Source organism: Pseudochaenichthys georgianus, chromosome 20, assembly GCF_902827115.2.
Source record: "Pseudochaenichthys georgianus chromosome 20, fPseGeo1.2, whole genome shotgun sequence".
NCBI lineage: Eukaryota > Metazoa > Chordata > Actinopteri > Perciformes > Channichthyidae > Pseudochaenichthys > Pseudochaenichthys georgianus.
The window spans coordinates 12,028,816-12,049,638 of record NC_047522.1 but is presented as its reverse complement, the minus strand read 5'-3'; the positions used below and the strand labels follow the sequence as shown (position 1 = coordinate 12,049,638).

At 48.2% G+C, this 20,823-nt stretch overlaps 1 protein-coding gene across 1 annotated transcript in view; it reads right to left on the bottom strand.

The window, feature by feature from the left end:
- LOC117466050 (E3 ubiquitin-protein ligase HECW1-like) overlaps positions 1-20,823 on the bottom strand; it is a 181,245-nt gene that overhangs the window by 21,801 nt on the left and 138,621 nt on the right. Inside the window, exons 5-6 of the mRNA XM_034109176.2 lie at positions 13,144-13,219; positions 4,638-4,807 (exon numbers count right to left, since the gene is read on the bottom strand). Coding sequence (XP_033965067.2) covers positions 4,638-4,807; positions 13,144-13,219 — 246 coding nt within the window. The remainder of the gene's footprint in view (positions 1-4,637; positions 4,808-13,143; positions 13,220-20,823) is intronic.

The following is a 20,823-nucleotide window of genomic DNA, read 5'->3' as shown; positions in this document are numbered from 1 at the left end:
ACCATGGGCGTGGAGGTGGAATTGCCACAATTCTAAGAAATAATATAAAAACAATTGCAATAAACATCCCTTGCCCCTTCTCATTTGAACACCTTGCATTTAAACTGTCTGGTCCAAAACCCCTGGTTACAGCAGTCATTTACCGTCCCCCCAAACCAAACCCTGCTTTCCCCTCGGATCTTGCTGAATTCCTCACACAACTTTGCTCTATCTCTCCATCTGTATTATTACTTCGTGATTTCAATATTCATGTCGACTCAAACGACTCCAATACCGCTTCAGAATTCCTGGACATACTCAACCGTTTCAATATCACACAACATGTTGATTTTCCCACCCATAAAAAAGGTCACACACTGGACCTGATCTGCACCACTGGCATCGCCATCAGCAACCTGACCACCTATGGCTATGACCTCACCATCTCTGATCACCTGGCCCACATCATGGATATCCTAACCCCAACCCCCCTCATCAAGCAGAAGCGCACCATACAATTCCGGAATATCAAGTCCATACACCCCTCCTCCCTCTCCTCCCTACTGGCTGACACCATCCCTGACTCCACCGTCACCCAGAATGTTTCCCCTACTCGCTCCAATAAAAACCAAGTATTAAAACCAGGGCCAACAGGGTGGGTGGAGGGGGTCTGGAGGACGGGTTTGGGCTGACAGCCCAGGGGCACAGCGGAGGACCCAGAAGGGGTCTCGGGTGGACGGCCCGGGGGCAAGGCAGAGTTAAAAAAGGGGGACTCGGGCGGACGGCCCGGGGGCAAGGCAGAGTCCAAGGAAGCCGGTGGGACAGGCTTCGGCAGGAACCCCCACGGAAGAGGACCAGGAGTTGGCAGGACCCCCGGCGAGACAGGTGATGGCGGGACCCCCAGAGGAACAGGACATAGGATTGGCAGGACCCCCGGCAGGAGAGTAGTCGACGGGACCTCCAACGGGACTGGACATAGGGTTGGCAGGACCCCCAGCAGAAGAGTAGTCGGCAGGACCCCCAACGGGACAGGACATGGGATTGGCAGGACCCCCGGCAGGAGAGTAGTCGGCGGGACCCCCAACGGGACAGGACATGGGATTGGCAGGACCCCCGGGAGGAGAGTAGTCGGCGGGACCTCCAACGGGACAGGACATGGAGCTGGCAGGACCCCCAGCGGAACCTCCATCGGCACAGGACACAGGGCTGGCAGGACCCCCGGCAGAGGAATCGTCGGGCGGGGCCTCCAACGGCACGGGACATAGGGTTGGCAGGACCCCCGGCAGAAGAATCGTCGGCGGGGCCTCCAACGGCACGGGACATAGGGTTGAGACTTGAGAGGGAACTCGAGAGAAGACTCGAGAGGTGACTTGAGAGGTCACTCGAGAGATGACTTGAGAGGTGACTCAAGAGGGGACTTGAGAAGTGTCTTGAAAGGGGACTCGAGAGGGGACTCGAGAGGGAACTCGAGAGGAGACTTTAGAGGGAACTGGAGAGGAGACTCGAGAGGGAACTCGAGGGGTGACTTGAGAGGGGACTCGAGAGGGAACTTGAAAAGTGTCTTGCAAGGGGACTCGAGAGTTGACTTGAAAGGAGACTCGAGAGGGAACTGGAGAAGTAGCTTGAGAGGGGACTTGAGAAGGAACTTGAGAGGAGACTTGAGACGGTTCGCCAACAGAACACGGGGGGCTGGAGTCGGCCGGAATGCCGACAGGGCATGGGGAGCTGGCGTCGGCCGGTACGCCGACAGGACACGGGGAGCTGGCGTCGGCCGGAGACGAGGGGCTGGAGTCGAAACATGGCTGCTGGGGCCAGGACTGAGCCTGGAACCATGGCTGCTGGGGCCGGAACCATGGCTGCTGGAGCCAGAACTGGGGCTGGAACCATGGCTGCTGGGGCCAGAACTGGGGCCGGAACCATGGCTGCTGGGGCCAGAACCATGGCTGCTGGGGCCAGGACTAAGCCTGGACCTGCGACTCCTTCTCTTAGGAGCCTTTTGGAGGCTCCGTGGACCTCCAAAAGCCGGACGAGTTCCAGAGAACGACTCTTGGACAGGAGCAGGAACTGGGGCAGAAGCAAGGGTTGACTCCAGACGGAACACACCAATGCGTGTGGTGTCATAATGGGAATTGGGAGGCAGGGAGCCAGCATGGCTGGGGCTAGCAGGCAGGGGATAATACACTGAGAGGAAATCCAAAATCCAGCCAGGTAAGAATTTCACAAAATCTGGCTTCTCCATAGCCATCTGGTGTGCCTCACCCAGAGCAGCCTCTCGCTGCTGAACTCCAGATGCTCCCCTCCACTTATCAGAACAGCCAGCCAAAGAAAAGGAAAAACTGAGTAATTCCAACTAAAACGGATCTGCTGGGCCCATCCTTGGTTAGTTCTTTCTGTCAGGGTTGAGAGAGGCAAGCAGGACCCAAATGCAGATTAACAGAAAATACCTAATACCTTTATTTAAAGGTTTAAAGACAGAACTCTTCCCAGTGAACACAGTCCAATAACAACAAGGAACTAACAAAGACTAACAGAAAACACAGAACCTAAATGCATACATGACTAATCAAACAAACGAGAGAAAATACAGGGGCACTAGGTGAACACAATCGGGTAATCAGGGAGGGAAAACAGACAGAAAGCAACAGGCAAAACAGGAGGTGAACACTTTTCAAAATAAAACGGGAAACCAAAGACAGAAAAAGACAAGACAAAACACAACACAGACATATCGTGACACTGGTACACCGATCATCTCCGTTGCCTCAAAACGAAAGGTCGCCAGCTCGAAAGACATGCTAAACTAACTGGTCTCACTATCCACAAAGACATTTATAGACTGCACCAACAGCAGTACAAAGATGCCCTCAACAGTGCATGCTCCTTCCACTACTCCTCTGTAATACAATCTGGCAGCAATAACCCAAAGTCCCTTTTTTCAACTATTAACAAGCTCCTCAACCCCATGGATAATATCTCCAACTCCTTCACAAACCAGGTCACAAAAAATGCATTCTTCCATTTAAAGAACATCGCCCGCATTAGACCCTCCCTCTCATCGACCGCTGCTGAAACTCTGATCCATGCCTTTATAACATCCCGACTGGATTACTGCAACAGCATACCCTTTGGATCACCTGCATTCACACTAAAAAAACGTCAATATGTCCAAAACTCAGCTGCCCGCTTGCTCACCTCCACCCGACGCTCCGACCACATCACCCCTATCCTCCATGACCTCCACTGGCTCCCCATCAAACACCGCATTGACTTTAAAATATTACTTTTCACTTTCAAAGCCCTCAACAACCTTGCCCCCCCCTACCACTGTGACCTCATCCAACGACACAACCCCACCTGTCGCCTCAGGTCTGCTGAAGCTAACCTACTGCAGCCCATCAGGACAAAGCTTCGGACCTGGGGTGACAGGGCCTTCGCAGCAGCCTCCCCCACACTCTGGAACTCCCTCCCCAGCCACGTCAGATCCGCCAACACTCTCACATCATTCAAACAATCTGTTTGCCCCTTGCCCGTATTCCTCCTAGCTTAGCACTTTCTACTTTTGTTGTTATTTTGTTTTACTTGCTTGTAAGCGCTTTGAGCACCAGGAAAAGCGCTTTATAAATGTAATGTATTATATCAGTATAATTACATTGCAAATACTGACTTGAGCCCCACCACTGTATGGGTTAGCCCTACCATAGATTACCCAACAAAAATACTCTGGCGCCGGCACTGCTTGAGAATATTCTATAACAGCCAATGTACAAGCGGTTTATTTGAACCAATGACTGCATTGGTTGCATCTTCACCTGAGGATTGAAACCAGATAACACATGAAAGAAGGACACTAATAGGACAGACGTCCAATAAGTCATTAAAGGAGGAAATTAAATCATGTTCAACTTTAATTTTATTTGCCACATAGTTGACGTGATTTTCATGAATTACAATCATCCTCATACTCTACTTCTGAAACAGGAAAAGCACACAATACTCCCTTTGTTTTAATTGGTTTTATCCACACTTATAAGCTGCATCTTATTGTTCCAGTAATTTAATATCTGTGCCACTGATTTTATATTAAAATATCAGTTCTTGAAAGGAAACTGCATAAATAAATGGAAAACTAATTTGTTTTGCCAAAGCAAATTGAGCGGACTACTTTCTGCAGATTGATTTGACTGCACATGGTTCCTCATCACTATCAAAGTGTCCTAAGCAATGGTCTGCTATCCCTATCAGCGGTCTGCTGTTGAGAAAGAGCAGACTGAATGTCCATATTGACCTACAATAATCGAGAATTCAACTAAGCAGAGTAAAAATAATTAACCGTGCTTACTGTCTATTATTAATCTTTCTAAATTAGAGATAATCCTTATCTTTAGACTACAGAACACACAGAAACATGTTTCTAACCTCCGTCTTGAACCCAAACCGAAACCTAGCCTTCCCTTTTTCTACTGAAAAATTGTACCTTATTCATATTGGAACTGCTCTGCTCTTGCTTAATGATAGCAACTACCTTTAAGTTGCTGTAAAGCCTCACAGAGGATTGCATTTAGCACAGTGAAATACACATATGATGCAGGAAACAGTATGGCTACAGATAATTAAGTTTAAATGTACATGAGTGTGTACTACCCTGTATGTGTATGTACCTCATTGCTCCATTGTGGGTTGACTGTGTTGCAGACCACTCCAGAGCGTTTCTCCTGGCCATGGTGTGGCAGCAAGGGGAAGATGCTGTGCTTTCCAGGCTGGATAGAAAGTTTCAGGTAGGGGTCGGGATTGAAAAACATCCCCTTCTTCAAGCCAACTGCGTGGAGGTCTGGAAAGGGTAAACAGGACAGCAAAGGTAATTGTTATGGAATGGTTTTCTCTCCGTTTTTTTACCAGTGACTTTCTAACAAAATTAATTAATAAACTATTTATTATTTTCTGTATTATAAGATTATATTTCACACAGGCTCTGCCCTCTACTGGACTATATGGGTACTACTCTCTATCATGCTGTGCGTGCTTTCACCTACTGAGTTACGTAAACGTAGCCGGCCAATCGGGGCGAGCCTACCTGAATGCGCGCGCAGGCCCACAGTATATAAGGCGGCTACCCCCCGCCCACTATCCTTTTTCTCTTCAGACGAGCTGACAACCGAATGAGAGTTAACGAACGAAGATTAGAACGAAAATGGACTCACCGTTATTGGAAGCTCGTGCATGCCCCACCTGCCCTGGTTTGATCGCGGGCGCGGATCCACATCGGTTTTGCTTTGAATATCTGGGGACCGACCACGCCATGGAGGGTGGCGGACATTCCCCGACCTGCAGTGCCTGTCGGGCGCTCCCGCGGCTCCGACGGCAGCATCGCCTGGTCCATTTCCGGCAGGCACAATATGCCGTACCTGAGGACGATTCTCAGGACCAATTGGAGGTGGTGGAGATGGACCACGAGGTGGACGGAGAGGTGCCATTTGTCTTTTCCCTTCCAACGGGCCGCGCTGCCCCATTTGCAGAGGAGGAAGAAGACGAGGACTTCTCACTATCGGCGCTTCTGGCCACGAGGGTCCACTACACAGATCTGTTCGCCAAGATATCCCGCTGGTGATGGCCATGGCAGCGGAGCGTGTGGGCCTGACGCTTCCTCCTCCGCTACCACCCAGACCGGTGAGCCGACTCCGTCAGGGGCCGGCCCAGCCAGCTTTTGTCTCGCCCCCGCTGCTGCACATATGGCAGTGTGTGGAGGCGACATGGCGGCAACCCCTGATAGCGAGGGCTTCGGTTGCCTGCTGAGGGTGCAGGGCCTCTCGGACTCTATGTGTCCCGGTGTGCCCCCCCTGTATGAGAGCCTGGCGGCCCATATTCTTCCCCAGGCAGCACGTTGGGCGGAGGGGAGAAGACCCCTGCCCCTGCTGCCTCGTGACCGTGAGGCGTTAGAGTACCTGGATAGGATATTCCGCCTCGGGGCACAGATGGCCGCGGTGGCCAACAATCTGGGCGTGTTGGGGGCATCCTTAATTACCCCTCAACAGGAAGCCTCCGCCTCCTCGTCACAGGACGACCCGGGCAATTATGCGGACCGCTGCATCGGACAGATTAATAATCTGGTTAACGGTGTGGTGGCTTCAGCTGGCCACGTGATGTCCCTAGCCACAGTGGGGTCATGCCATGTGTGGTTGGGACTCACGGCACTGGCAAGATCGGACCGTGACGATCTCCTGGGAGCCCCCATATCCACGGCAGGGCTCTTTGGGTCCGTTACCGCGGTAACACAGCTCTTTCACCGCTTGGAGGAGGAGAGCTAGCAGCTCAGCCGGATGCTGCCGCTGGCTCTCCCTCAGCGGGGCGAGCTTGGGCCGACAATGAGGAGGAGAGACCCGCTGCTTCTCCTGCTCACCCGCCCAGTTCTGCGCGGCGGTACCAGAGGGCCCCACGAGGCCAGGCTGGGTGATCCCGCAGAGCCCCTGCCCCGGTCCTGCGTCAGCAGAGGACCGCGTTCAGGGACCTCAGTGGAATATCGGTCGTTTTTTTCTCAGAGTGAAAACAGCATTATTGAAAAACGGCCGTTTCTATGTCAGGACCCCATGGGTCAAACTTCCTTTTATGGAGGATTTTTGACAGCAGAGTGGGCCACCAGAGAGTATCACAGCTTCATAGCTGCAGCTCTGCAGCTCCCCTAACACAGTGTTATGGGGAATGGAAAATCAGTTGTGTGTTAACAGAGTGGATGGATAGGACACTGAGACTGGGTTATTCACTCCAGTTTTGCAGCGTCCCTCCTTCATTCAGAGGCATAAGAGAGGCAAATCTGTCATCCCAAGAGGTTTCCTCTCAGCAGAGGTTCAGGCCCTGTTGCAGAAACAGGCGGTGTCTGTTGTGCACTCTCAAAACAGAGAGAAGGGCCACTATTCCCTGTACTTTCTGGATCTTCGAGGCCTGAACCGGCACATTGCATGCAAAAAGTTCCATATGTTGACTATGAAACAGTTACTGGGACTGGTGCAGCCAGGCAATTGGTTTACAACCATCGACCTGAAGGATGCTTACTTTCATGTTGAACTTGCTCCAAAGCACAGAGTGTATTTGCGTTTTGCCTTCCAGGGGGTAGCCTACGAGTACAACAGACTGCCGTTCGGCTACTCCCTATCCCCACGCATGTTCAAGCAAATGTGTGGCCACGGCACTGCAACCGCTGCGCGACCATGGCATGAGGGTATTCTTTTATCTGGACGACCTCATAGGCATGGCCAGGTCCAGGGAATGGGCAATGTTTCACACAGTCCAGTTGATCCTTCACGTAACCAAGGTTTTGATCAATTGGAAGAAGAGCTCCCCCATACCTCACCAGCAGGTAGAATATCTGGGGGTGATGCTCGATGCAGGCAGGCTACGGGCCACCCTGACAGAAAGCAGACAGGCGTCCTTGTTACGGGCGGTCTGCAGGCTGCGTCAGGAGGCGACGGTGACAGCTTTGACCATCATGCAGACTTTGGGTCTCATGACGGCTGCTCACTCCGTAGTGCCACTCGGACTCCTGCATGCACGTCGCATGCAGAGGAGGTGTATCGGCCTTCGTTTAGATCTCAAAAGACACAAACAGCATCTGGTGACCATCCCCCCCTCAGTAGAGAGCAACCTCTGATTCTGGGGATGCCCAGATAATCTGCGGAGGGGAGCTCCAGTGGCGCAGGTAACCTCCTATATCACAGTCTTCACAGACGCTTCAGTGACAGGATGTGGGGGGACGTGCCTAGAGAGAGCTGTGGGTGGTTGCTAGCCTCTGGCAGAGGTGCGGCACAGCAACCAGTGATGGCCAAACAACGCTCCAGGGGCTGAAATGGTTCTGTGACCAGAGCCTCGAGCACCAACGGCAGGTCCCACTGTGGGGCGGAGGCGTGCACTACTGGGCGCTGCCTCCTGACCCCCTGCAAAAACCGCGACATAAGCGGCTGACTGAAGGCTGACCTGCCTCCAAATCCCTCATGGCAGGACGAAATGGCTGCTGCATACACCTTAATTGTGGAATGAGCCAGCCCCCTGTCCACCAGTATCTGTAAGTAGGTAAGAATAGAGCCCAACGTCCACGACAGAGGCTCTAGACTCCTTCCTTCACACCATCGCCGGATTCCCGCCCACTTTGGCCTGTAACAGGCTGTGGTGGATTCTGTTCCTGCTGCTTGGATAGTCTGAATAACGTTGTCAGACAGCCCCACCTGTCTCAGCCTGTCCCTCTCAGGAGCCAAGCCTGGAGAGGTTGGCCCAGAGTGGGTAACGCCCCTATTGCCCCTGCTTCCTGAGACAGCGCTCCCCAGACCTGAGGAATAGCCCAGGGCTGGCCCACCATCATCTGTGTTACCCCGCGCACCACGGCGCCAGGCGGCGATCTGTGGCCACTAGGATGACTGACAGCTGCTCCTGCCTCACCCTATCCAGGAGGTGGGGGGAGATAAGGTGCAGCGGTGGAAAGGCGTAAAGCAGCTTTCTTGGCCATGGCTCGTGTGCAAATGTGTCCACCCCCAAGGGCGGATTGTCCCACCGGGCCAGGAAGAACCACAGGGCACAGCGAACAGGTCCACCTCTGCTCTCCCGAACTGAGTCCAGAACTGCTTCACCACCTCTCCGGGTGAAGCCTCCACTCGTCTGGCAGGGTTCCGCCTCTTGACATGAGGTCAGCCCCCCCGTTCTCCCGTCCCGGGATGTGCAGGGCCCTTAGAGACAACACAATCTGTGAAACCCACAACCACAGGTTCTCTGCTGCGGTCAACAAGGCTATTGAGCGGACTCCGCCTTGCCTGTTGATGTACGCCACTGTGGTGTGGTTGTCACTCCTCACTAGCACATGTTTGCCCTGTATTAATGGTTTGAAGTGCTGTAGGACCAGCATCACTGCTTGCAGCTCCAGGAGGTTGCTGTGCTGCGCCTCTGTAAGAGGCCAGCAACCACCTACAGCTCTCTCTAGGCACGTCCCCCCCCATCCTGTCACTGAAGCGTCTGTGAAGACTGTGATATAGGAGGTCACTTGCCCCGCAGATTCTCTGGGGACCCCCAGAATCGGAGGTTGCTCTCTACTGAGGGGGGGGATGGTCACCAGACGTCGTTTGTGTCTTGAGATCTAAACGAAGGCCGGTAAGCCACCTATGCATGCGAGTGGCACTACGGAGTGAGCAGACGTCATGAGACCCAAAGTCTGCATGATGATCAAAGCTGTCACCGTCGCCCCCTGACACAGCCTGCAGACTGCCCACAGCAGGGATGCCTGTCTGCTTTCTGTCAGAGTGGCACGTAGTCTGAATAGTGCCCCATCTCTCTGACTTGAGAGTGCACATGCCGAGAGGAAACCCATCTCCTCCCGGGATGACAGATTTGCCTCTCTCATGCCTCTGAACGGAGGAGGGATGCTGCAAAACTGGAGTGAATAACCCAGTCTCATGGTCCTGTCCGTCCGCTCTCTTAATACACCACTGATTTTCCATTCCCCATAACATTGTGTTAGGGGATGTGCAATCAGCTGCGGAGTCGCAGCTATGAGGCTGTGGTACTCTGGTGGCCCACTCCGCCGTCAAACCCTCCATAAAAAGAAGTTTGACCCATGGGGGGCTGACACATTTTCTATAATGCAGTTTCCACTGAGGTCCCTGAACACACCACGGCACGCTCCCGTGAGAGCGCGCACTCCGCCATAATGCTGTTTTCTCTCAGAGAGAAAGAGGCATTCATCTGAGCTTCTTCTTCCATGAACGCACCGCGGCCCGCTCTCGGGGGGCCGTCATAATGCCATCTCTTTGAAACGGACATTATGGAGAAATGTGGAATGTGGAGAGAGATGACTCTTACTCTGGGATAAATGCACTCGTTTTTACTGAATGCATTTTACACACACATATCACTCTAGACCTAGAGTTACAGTACGTAACCTACTGTTCTTCTGCGGAGGTCCCTGAACGCACCGCGGCCACTCTCACGGGGGCCGCACCTCCTAATGGGTGTCCAATTAACATCGTATGAAAACGGCCTTGTCGATCTCAACGAGACATTATGGGAAAATGTGGAATTGTGGAGAGAGATGACTCTTACTCTGGGATAAATGCCATAGTTTTTACTAAATGCATTTTTCACACACACATCACTCTAAACTAGGGTTACAATACGTAACCCACCGTTCATGCAACAGGGCCTCTTTTCGACTTCCTGTTGAAAGGAAACCTATCTCCTCCCAGGATGATACATTTGACTCTCTATTGCCCCTGAATGGAGGAGGGACGCTGCAAAGCTGGAGTGAGTAACCCTGTCTCAGTGTCCTGCCCCTCTACTCTGTCAGTACACAGCTTTTGTGGGGCTTCCATTCCCCACAAAACTGTGTTCAGGGGACATGCCAGCAGCTGTGAAGCCAAAGCTAAGAAGCTGTAGTATTCTCTGGTGGCCTACTCCACTGCCAAACCTTTCCATAAGAAGGGAGTTTTGGCATGGGGGCTGACACAGAAAAAGGCCGATTTTCTACTGAGGTCCTTGAACGCTCTGTCCTAATGCCGTCTCTTTGAAACGGACATTATGGTGAAATGTGGAGAGAGATGACTCTTACTCTGGGATAAATGCAATCGTTTTCACTGAATGCATTTCTCACACACACATCACTCTCTCTTGAACCCGCACAGTGTTTTGACAGCACTTCGGTTTATTCCATTCACGCGCCCACCTGCTGGGTCCTATACTGGAGTTTACAGAGGGGGCGGGGAGTGTGGGACAGTGTTATTTCCTCTGGGGATGAGCAAGAAGCAGCCACGCTGCGACTATTCCTCACCCACGTAACCAAGGAGATCGATCCAAAGAGCCCTTCCGTAAACACGGGGGCTCCCGGCCCGGGAGATCAACAACATGGTCCTTTTGGAAAGTGCCATGCGGCGTGATCCCTCACCGGGATATCACACGGCAGGCACGATCAAGCTACAAATAATCGCTCTGATCTGGTGAGGTGGGGAGCATCTCCAGCAATGAGCGAGATGCCCAACACACCCGTGTTTATTTGCAGTCGCCTTGTCACGCGGTAGCGTGGCAGAGCTGTTTTCAGCTCCCTGCCCAGCCTGCTGCCCGCTGGGAGCAGCTGCGCTCCGCCGCCATGGTCATTACCTAGGGCGGTGGACCTCCATGGACCGGACCCGGAAGTGCCTGACAACGGCAAACGGAGCCATCCGCGCCGCTGGAATGGCCAACATGAATGGCACCGCCTCGACCATATCCTGGTCCCCCAAACACTCTAAGCAGAGGTGGTGGAGACCGGCGCCCGCGATCAAACCAGGGTAGGTGCATGGCCGAGCTTCCAGTGATGGTGAGTCCATTTTTAGTTTCTTCTAATCTTCTAATCTTAGTTCGTTTAACTCTTCGGTTGTCAGCTCGTCTGAAGAGAAAAAAGGATGGTGGGTGGCGGGTGTAGCCGCCTCTATATACTGTGGGCCTGCGCGCGCATTCAGGTAGGCTACGCCCCGATTGGCCGGCTACGTTTACGTAAACTCAGTAGGTGAAAGCACGCACAGCATGATAGAGAGTAGTACCCATAGAGTCCAGTAGAGGGCGGAGCCTGTGTGAAATATAACTTATCTTTCGATCCCGTTTGAATTGTACCATGAATTACACATATGATGTGTGTCAATCTTAACAAATAATTTCCATGTAAAAAAAGTCACAGTTTGTCGTAAAACTGTTGAAATATAAGACTATGAAAAATATGCAACTAGAAAGACTACAAATCCCAGAGTCGCGTAAGTGATGTCACAATTGTTTTCCTCCACTAAGAGAAAGCTAAGATCAGCGCCATATAGATATAATCTATCTATATGGCGCTGGCTAAGATAAGATAACTTTAACAAGATGCCTGTGTGCTTAGTACCAGGTTGTTATCATACCAGCAATGGGTCTTGCTCGTTCTTTCGCTTCCCGTCTGATGAAAGGACCAGGAGTGGCTGGATCAAGTTAGCTACCTAGCTTGTAGCTAGCACATTAGTTAGCATTACAGCCGTGTTATTTTTATTAGCCTTAGTATGAAGTAACATTAAATAACCCAAAATGTTAAACAGTAAGAGTAGTAGTCATATTTCGTGAACCCTTTGAAGAGTACTGTCACCGGTGTGATCATTCTATAATACACAATTTAAGCCCGGGGGAGAAATGCTAACGCTAGCATCGCCGATCTTTTCTACTTCATGCTATCTGCACAAATGGTTGACATTAAACATTAAAAAGACCAGGCAGTTCAGAGAGAATCAAAGGAAGGCAGGCAGGCAGCTTTGCATGACATTCTTCTGGACATGTTTCATTGTGGTGATAGTGAGGGTAGTCAATCGTTTTGTTGACAAGACAGTAGTGACGGCCATCTTGGTGACGTGTGTTGTTCTGCGAGACCAGAGATGTAGTTCATTGAGCGTTTCACACAAACAAATGTGTTACTTCACAGTTTTACGACACATTTTTTTTTTTTTGACTTGCAAAATTATCTTATAAATTGACAAACATCATGTAATTCGTGGCACAATTCAAACGGGATCAAAAGATAATCTTTCTCTCTCCATTGACTTCAATACATAATTTTTTCGAAATAAGGTCCCATGGAGGTCCACCGGAAGGGGAGGGACTTCGCCACTCTATAGAGTCCAGTAGAGGGCGGAGCCTGTGTGAGATATAACGGTGGGTTACGTATTGTTACCCTAGGTATACAAGCACAGGCGGAGCCCTCTACTCGGGGCCCTGTATGTCCTATGCTCCTCGCTGAAGAGAAGTGTAGGATGATGGGAACGGGAGGCGTGGCCGCCTTGAGCTTGAGCACGCATTCGGGTAGGCCCGCCCCGGGGGCCGGCTACAGTTATAAATATCTCAGTATGTGAATGCTCGCATAGTATGGTTGAGAGGTAGTACCCATAGAGCTGAAGGGCTCTGGAGCCCATGGTGGTTAAGCAGGAGGGTGGTGCAGTGAGGTGGATGGAAGCAGAAGATCTAAGAGTGCGGGAGGGTGTGTTGATGGGCAGGGAGTTTTTGCACCCATCAGTAAAACAATTTACGTTGACTGAATACTGGACTGCAATCGACACATTAATTGTTAAGAGTGAACATTCATATTTTTAGATTTGACACAGTGTCTAAGAAGTTAATGTAAAAGAACAACATATATTGTTATCCTACCTGATAAGGAAAAGTTAATGAGTCTCCTGTTGCCCAGTCCATGGTTGACTTCAGGACTAACCACTGGCTTTAATACCTGAGGACAAAGACAGATGACAAGAGTTAAGAAATGTCCTCACATGAAAAGAACATGAAAAGACACTCAACTTTCCATTGCCGTAAGATTATATTTTAATGAGACCCAACAGGAAAGTGGGTCACTGTAGCTAAATAAGATACAAGTTGTAAATAACAGTAAATAAGTTACAAGTACAGTAACAGTAAAAACGAAAAATAAAGAATAAATTACCAATACATTTAAGATCGATTTTGATTATAAAAGTGACAATTTGCTCGCTGTTCTCATCATCCCAAAAACAGAAATATGTCAGAGATTAAATATATTTAATAATCATTTTATGTCCCAAAACTTTGTGTTTAAGTAGAGGCCTAACATTCAGTCTCAGTTCAACACAGCCTTTCATAAAGCTCCACATTCAGTCAGTCTGACTATGTCCTGCAATCGATACTATGTCTTTATTATCCTGACATTGATTCTACAGCCAGGAAGGGAAGAAGTATAGAGGATGGGAGAGGGCAGAGGAGCTGATGGATAGAGGAGGAAGTTGAGGTGAATGCTGCTGCGATGTGTCAGCTCCAACATACAGTGAAAATAGTTTGTTGGATTTAACTTGAATACTGAACAAGGTCAAATATAGGCAGGCAAAAACAAGAGCAATTATGTTAAAAATATCTTTGAGGTAACCTCATTCATTATTAAAGTCACAGGGGTACCTGTCTTAAATTTAACGAATTATTCCTGGATTTATTTAACCATTGTAAATACGAACATTTTAGAATATAACTATAAAATAATATCATGTATTCTTTCAGCCTTACCACTTAAAGCTGTCAACATAAGTACATGTCCATAAGATAGCACTAAAGGAAAGGTCATGGCATTACTAAAAACGAGGGGTTACGTATGGTAACCCTTGTAATATCAACACAGGGCGGAGCCCTCTACTGGACTCTATGGGTACTCCCCTCAATCCTATCATGCAAGCATTCATCCACTGAGACTTTCTAGACGTAGCCGGCCCTACCTGGATGCACGTGCATCTCACCGCATAAAAGGAGGCCTCGCCTCCTTACTGTCATCCTTTACTTCTCTTCAGCAAGCAGCATAGGACAGAAAGGGCCCCTGAGTAGAGGGCTCCGCCTGTGTTTATATAACAAGGGTTACCATACGTAACCCGTCGTTATATCTCTCACAGGTCGCCCTCTACTGGACTCTATGGGTACAGTGGGCGGAGCCCCGATGTATACACACGCGCTGTCTTCCCACAACAACACTGTTCCATCTCACTGTTTCTGACCGGCTTTCTGGTTAGCGGCCGCTGCGCCTCACTCACCTCTCCATCGGTCGTAACCGTGGAGAGAAAAGAGGCTGCGGCTGACAGAGCACACCCTGACGCGCTTACCCCGCAGAGGTGTGCTATGGAGGACTCCCCCCTCCTGCCCTAAAGCAGGGGAAAAAGAGTCCTCCCGCCCGTATGGGCCCATGTGCACGTCAGGTCCTGATTCAGGTCCAATATTGAATACAGGCCTACCTGAATGCGCGCACATCTCAACGCATAAAAGGAGGCCTCACCTCCTTACTGTCATCCCTTTCTCTTCAGCAAGGCAGTGAGATACAACTGAGTGAAGAGAGACGGATACAAATATAAGACAACGAAGAAAATGGACTCACCATTGAGGTGGTTCGGGCACCTAGTAATGATGCCACCTGGGTGCCTCCCTAGGGAGGTGTTCCAGGCACGTCCAGCTGGGAAGAGACCAAGGGGTAGACCTAGGACCAGGTGGAGGGATTATATCTCTTCGCTGGCCTGGGAGCGCCTTGGGATCCCCAGTCAGAGCTGGTTGATGTGGCCCGGGAAAATAAAGTTTGGGGCTCTCTGCTGGAACTCCTACCCCCGCGACCCGACCACAGATAAGCGGGAGAAGATGGATGGATGGATCTGATTCACAAGCATGTTATTATTTTACTTCTTAACCTCTTAAGCACGGCCGTCCCCGCAGTGGACCCCCCGCAACCGTTTTTTTTTCGAGACTATGTCTCAGGGCTTCTTAACATTTATGAAACTATTAATGTGTAGCACCAGATTAACGGGAAGAATCTCAGCTAACTGAAGATATGAACAATTTTTACCAAAGCAAAACACAAGGGTAATACCAAGCCTCTGAATTAGCCCTAAGCGAACATCACAACACGTAGCTGTCAATCTGATCAAAAGACGTGTTCAATGGCATTAAAATGAGAAAAAACACGGCTGAATCGGTTGATCAATAGGTTAATAATGTATCTGTGGTTTTGAAACAATTATTTATAATCCATAATTCCATTTTTATGTAAATATCGGAGCAGCTTCCGGTTTTTGCCACGCGTCACTTTTACTCCTTATTTGTTCATGTGTTGGTGTGTGTGGAACTTCCCCTTGATTCCATTGGCTCTAGCGGTTATAAAGATATGTCATTCGTCAAAATCGACCAAGGGGGGCCAGAGATATGGAAAATCCACCCAAATGACCCCAGAAGTGTTTTTTTTTGCTAAATCTCTCTAAAAAAGTGAAATTTCACTTGTTTTGCATCAATCTTGATACAGGGTTCTTATTATATGTTGTACTTTGGATTCCTAAAGTGTTTGTCTACTAACCCATCATCCAAGGGTAGTTTTCACTATAAGTAACACATTATTTTTGGACGGACACTATAATTTCCAGTTTTTTTACTATGTTCAATCTGAATTTTCTTTAAAATAAAAAACATTGATTCTGACTTTTCTAAATCCAACTCACAGGTTTATCATTACTTTGAGAACAAAGATTATTAATTTAACTCTTTTAGAAGGGAATATATGGTCATTTGTCCTGGGAATGTCATTTTTGAGCCTGAGACCTGAAACACAGGCTCAGGGTGGAACAGGTTGAATTAGTTTGGATTAAGTGTAAGAGCCATTTAGGCACATTATTTTATGGTAATGCTTTATGGTTTGGTGAGCCAATTGTCTTTTAATTTACATTAGCTGAATAACTATGAATTATTATTATTATACTGTTTTTTAACGTTTTATCTTGCTAATGCACAGCACTAGTTTTATGTTTTGATATTATTTATAGAAAGCAGATAGTAGTAGTGTGCTCAGGTATAAATGACGCTGCCAGCATGACACAGCAAGAAGTCTAGAGAGGAAGTTGAAAAAAGCCTTTGACCGCAAACATCTGTACGACTGGGATTTGTTTGTTTATATGTTTGAATACTGTGCAAAGGTTGCAGGTCGGCAGTGGGTCGCCAGCTGATCCATTGAACCTCCTAATAAAGGCACTTGAATGGAACGAGCAAGGTATTTGGATTTCTTGAACATACGCGAGTCAATACTAGAATTTGCCTCCTAGACTAAGTGGCCTTTGAATATTCCTTTTTTTGCATAATTGGCCACTACAATAAGTGAAAAACTTCCGACAACGACGTGAGGATTACGAGCGTGTAGGAACCTACTATCACTGGAATTGTTGGAGTTGGGACTGATCGTGGCTACTGGAGCAAAGGACAATTTGGATTATTCTTTACTATGTGGACATGGACTGCAGCTGTCACGCTACTCTTCATGCCTTTCCGTTGGAGTTCGAGCAACTGGGTAAAACAGCTGTTGTCGTTTGGTAAATGTAACCGGCTGAATAATGTCGGAGGACAACGCCACAGATGGTGCGATTGCGGTCGACACCCACAGCAGGGCAGTAAAACCAACAGAAAAGGCCATGGAGCAGCGGCTGCAGCACTACATCAATGCAAGGAGAGGTACATTAAGACAACTCAATGCAAAACTGAATGAAGTTGAGCCTTTAATGGGAAACACCTGTAACTTGATGGACATTAACTCAAAGATGAAACTTTTCAAGACAATCTTTGAAGAGTTTAAAGACTGTAACAGCTCAGTTGTGCAAAAAGCACCTTCATTCTTTCTTAATGAAGAAGAAAAGAGCCACGATCAAGAGAGCTGGTTTGAGCCTAAATCCCAGAGGTTTCAGGACTTTATTAAAGAAGCTGATGTGTGGATTAAATATGCTGAGCATTACAAAGAAATTCCACAAGCCTGCGCGGTAATGTTTCTCATATGGACAGTGTATCTGTGGTGACAAGATCCAGTAGAGCAAGCACTGGACGCACCAGGGCTTCATCTGCTTCAACAGCATCCTTAGCACGACTAAGAGAGGAAGCAAAGCGTGCAGCTCTGGAAGGCAGCTTCACTAAAGCAAAGTCAAGCCTTGGCATTAAAGGAGGCACATCTTCAGGCTGAGAAAGAAGAACTGCAAATTAAAAACAGCAACAACGCTAAAATTAAAATGTTGAAGATTATGATGCACAGGATAAGAGTGATGCAATGCACATGTATATGGACAATGCAAACACACAGCACAATCTTGTGCAGAAAGAAGACACACAAGAGCAAGCAGGACACAGCCATCCACTAATCCCAAGCAGTCATGTAAACACCTCAGATAGGTCTATTTCAGCACTTGGAGCTAGACCTAAAGCACCAAAGGCTCTGTACTCAAGTACATCAGCCAGTGGTGCTCCTCATTACAAAAGTGACTATGAAAAGGACATATGCAAAGTAATCAAGAAGCAGACTGACATAACAGAAATGCTTGTGAAACATCAACAGCTTGCCCTTCCCCCACAGCGTGATATCCCTGTTTTTTGTGGTGACTTTCTCAACTTCAGATCTTTCCTTAAAGCATTCCAACACACAGTCAACTCCAGAACAGACAATGCAGATAATATGTACTTCCTGGAACAACAAGAGGTGATCCCAAAGATATTGTAAAAAGCTGCCATCATATGCTACCCGACCGTGGTTTTCAGAGAGCAATGGACATGTTGGAAGACCGCTACAGCAACCCACTGAAAATTGCCACCGCTTTGAGGAAATGGTTCTAAAATGGTCGCAAATAAAACCAGAGGTCTCACAAGCACTTAACAAGTTTTCTCTATTCCTTTTAAGTTGCAGAAATGCCTTGGAGGATGTGGATTACATGGAGGAGCTGGATAACCCTACACATATGAGAGTTATCATCTTGAAGTTACCCTATAAGTTCAGAGAAAGGTGGAGGGTGCTGGCATTCGAGATCCAAGAAAGGAGTCACTGACAGTGAATAGAAGGACGTCAAGCAATGTGGCCTTCATGAAGCCATGTTTGTTCTGCAGAAAAAAACATGTCAGGACCTCGACACAAACTGATGAACCGAATGCATGGCCCAGAGACAAAGCCTTGAATATAAAAAACGTATATTTATTTTTCACAGTGCAGGTAATCCCTCTTAACAGAGTAGGTGGTGGAAATAACAAAAGGCGCTCACAAGGAGGAAAACACTAGCATAACAAAAAGAGGACTTAAGGGTGGGGTAGGTAATTTTGGAGAAACCAGCTCGAGTGTGCTAGAATTTGAAAATACACAACCGGAAAAAATCTGCCCCTTCCTTACAGAGCCCCTCCTCCAACAAACACGAATGTGCACATGACCAATGAGGGCACGAGATAAGTTTGTGCACAGATGGAAAGCTGACAGGCAGGTATGCCATCCAGTTATTTTCGCCGGGCTGGCTAAAATGATTGGTCGTGCTTTTTACAGCGCTACGGCTTCCACAGATGACATTTTTTAATGTTTTCTTTTATGTATTTATTGTTAAAGAGACAAGAGATTTCTGAATCATATATTCATTGCTATCGGGATGTTAAGAGTAGTGATGTTACGTATTGCGCCGAGGCCTCGGAGCGTGTGTCGAGCAGGCCCGGACTGGCCATCGGGAGGACCGGGAGGTTTCCCGATGGCCTGACCTGCTAAGTGGCCTGCTGGCCAGGGGATTCTTTTTTTTATGTATGTATTGTGAACGCAACGCTGCGCAAATGTGGGTCTGACTCTGCCTCACAGAGGGTCACTGGCTGTCTACATGATGTGGCCTGCTGACATGGCCACTTTCATACAGATCATACACGAAAGCCCTCAATTGGTCTCTGTGTGTCAGTCAAGCTCGGGAGGGTGTGTGTTCGTGTATGTGTGGCGCGAGCGAGCGAGAAAGCGCGCGCACCGGTTACGTGTATTGTTGTTGTTAGCATCTGGTGCTAGCTAGCTGCGCTAACGGATATAAGGAGCTTTTTCAACAACAATGTGGAGGGAGAGTCCTCTCCTGTCAGACTGAGAGGCTGATAACTACAGCTCAGGTGAGGTTAAGGACTCTCTGAGTGTTTAGATAGTTAAGTTATCTCCGTGGGTCTCAAACGGTTTGGTCACCCTTTATGTAAACACATTTTCCATTTGAGGGGGAGTGAGATTAGTGAAATATGCATGAATAATAATAAAAACAATTTAACTAGGTGGAAACAACTTTTTTTTAAAACTTGTTGAGAGCTAAAACTAGTCTTTGCTGCTGCCTCAAAGAGGAGCAGGGGGGAGACAGGTGAGGCTGATTCAGGAGCCCATACACACTCACAACTATAAATGAACCAAAAACAAATAAATAAACAAGTTTCAATGTTTTTCATATTGGATATGGTATGCTATTGGTTATGGCCATGTTCTTATGATTTTATGATTATTTAAATGTATAGGCAGGGCTCGACAGTAACGGTTGCCATTGGCAACCATTCAGAAAAAATGTCAACCGCTTCTTGGCCTTTGGTTGCCATCAGTAGCAACCATAGACTGTGTATACATATTGAGCCCTGATAGGCTACAGTTATGTTTCATATGGGTGTAGTCTCTTTATTTCCCCCTCAAAGTGCACCAGATTGATGCATTTAAGTCCAACATTTAAAAAAAAATCTTACCGGGGGAGCATACCCCCTGACCCCCCTATAGGATTTGAGGTCCGCCCCCACTTAGAATATGTTCACATGAATAGGTTCCTAAATAGATTTGCAATTTTTTTTAAATAGTAACCCATGTCCATATGTTTATTTTTGGGTAGTAGATTTAGAGGGCTATCACTATGGGCAGCAACGCTGTAAATATTGACAAATAAATCCAGCAAAATGACAAAAAAACTGGTAGTGGCCTGGCTGGGTGTATAATTCCCGGCCTGACTTATTGTCCCAGTCCGGCTCTGGTGTCGAGTAATCCCCGAAGCTTTTTGTGAAGCATGTATCGAGGCTTGTATCGTTTTGGGCCAGTGACGTCATCTATGACAAACGAAGCCTCGCTGCCTGTCGATACCACCTGACTGCTTCAGGAAGCGATACAGATCGGTTGAACCACAACGCTCATAATACCCATGGATGTATAATAAGAACCATATTACCCCTCCTGTACCCGGGTCCGCCGGTGACACGATGGAATTAAAAGAGCTCAGACCCTCACTTATGTAGACCTAGAGGTCGGAACCTTTATATAGTCTATGGTCGGAACATGTCATAAGTATAAATGGATACAAGCATACATAAATGTAGGAATAAAAACATGAATAAATACAGAAATAAATATCGTGCAGTGTTTTCAGGGAGGTTTAATGTGTGTGCTGTGGCTCAGCTGGAAAGCAGTTGACTCACGACCGCAGGGTTCCTGGTTCAACGACTGAACAATACATATTTTTTGTTGTTCATAAAAGCTATACAGCTAAATGAGATAATGTAGTTAATAAATGT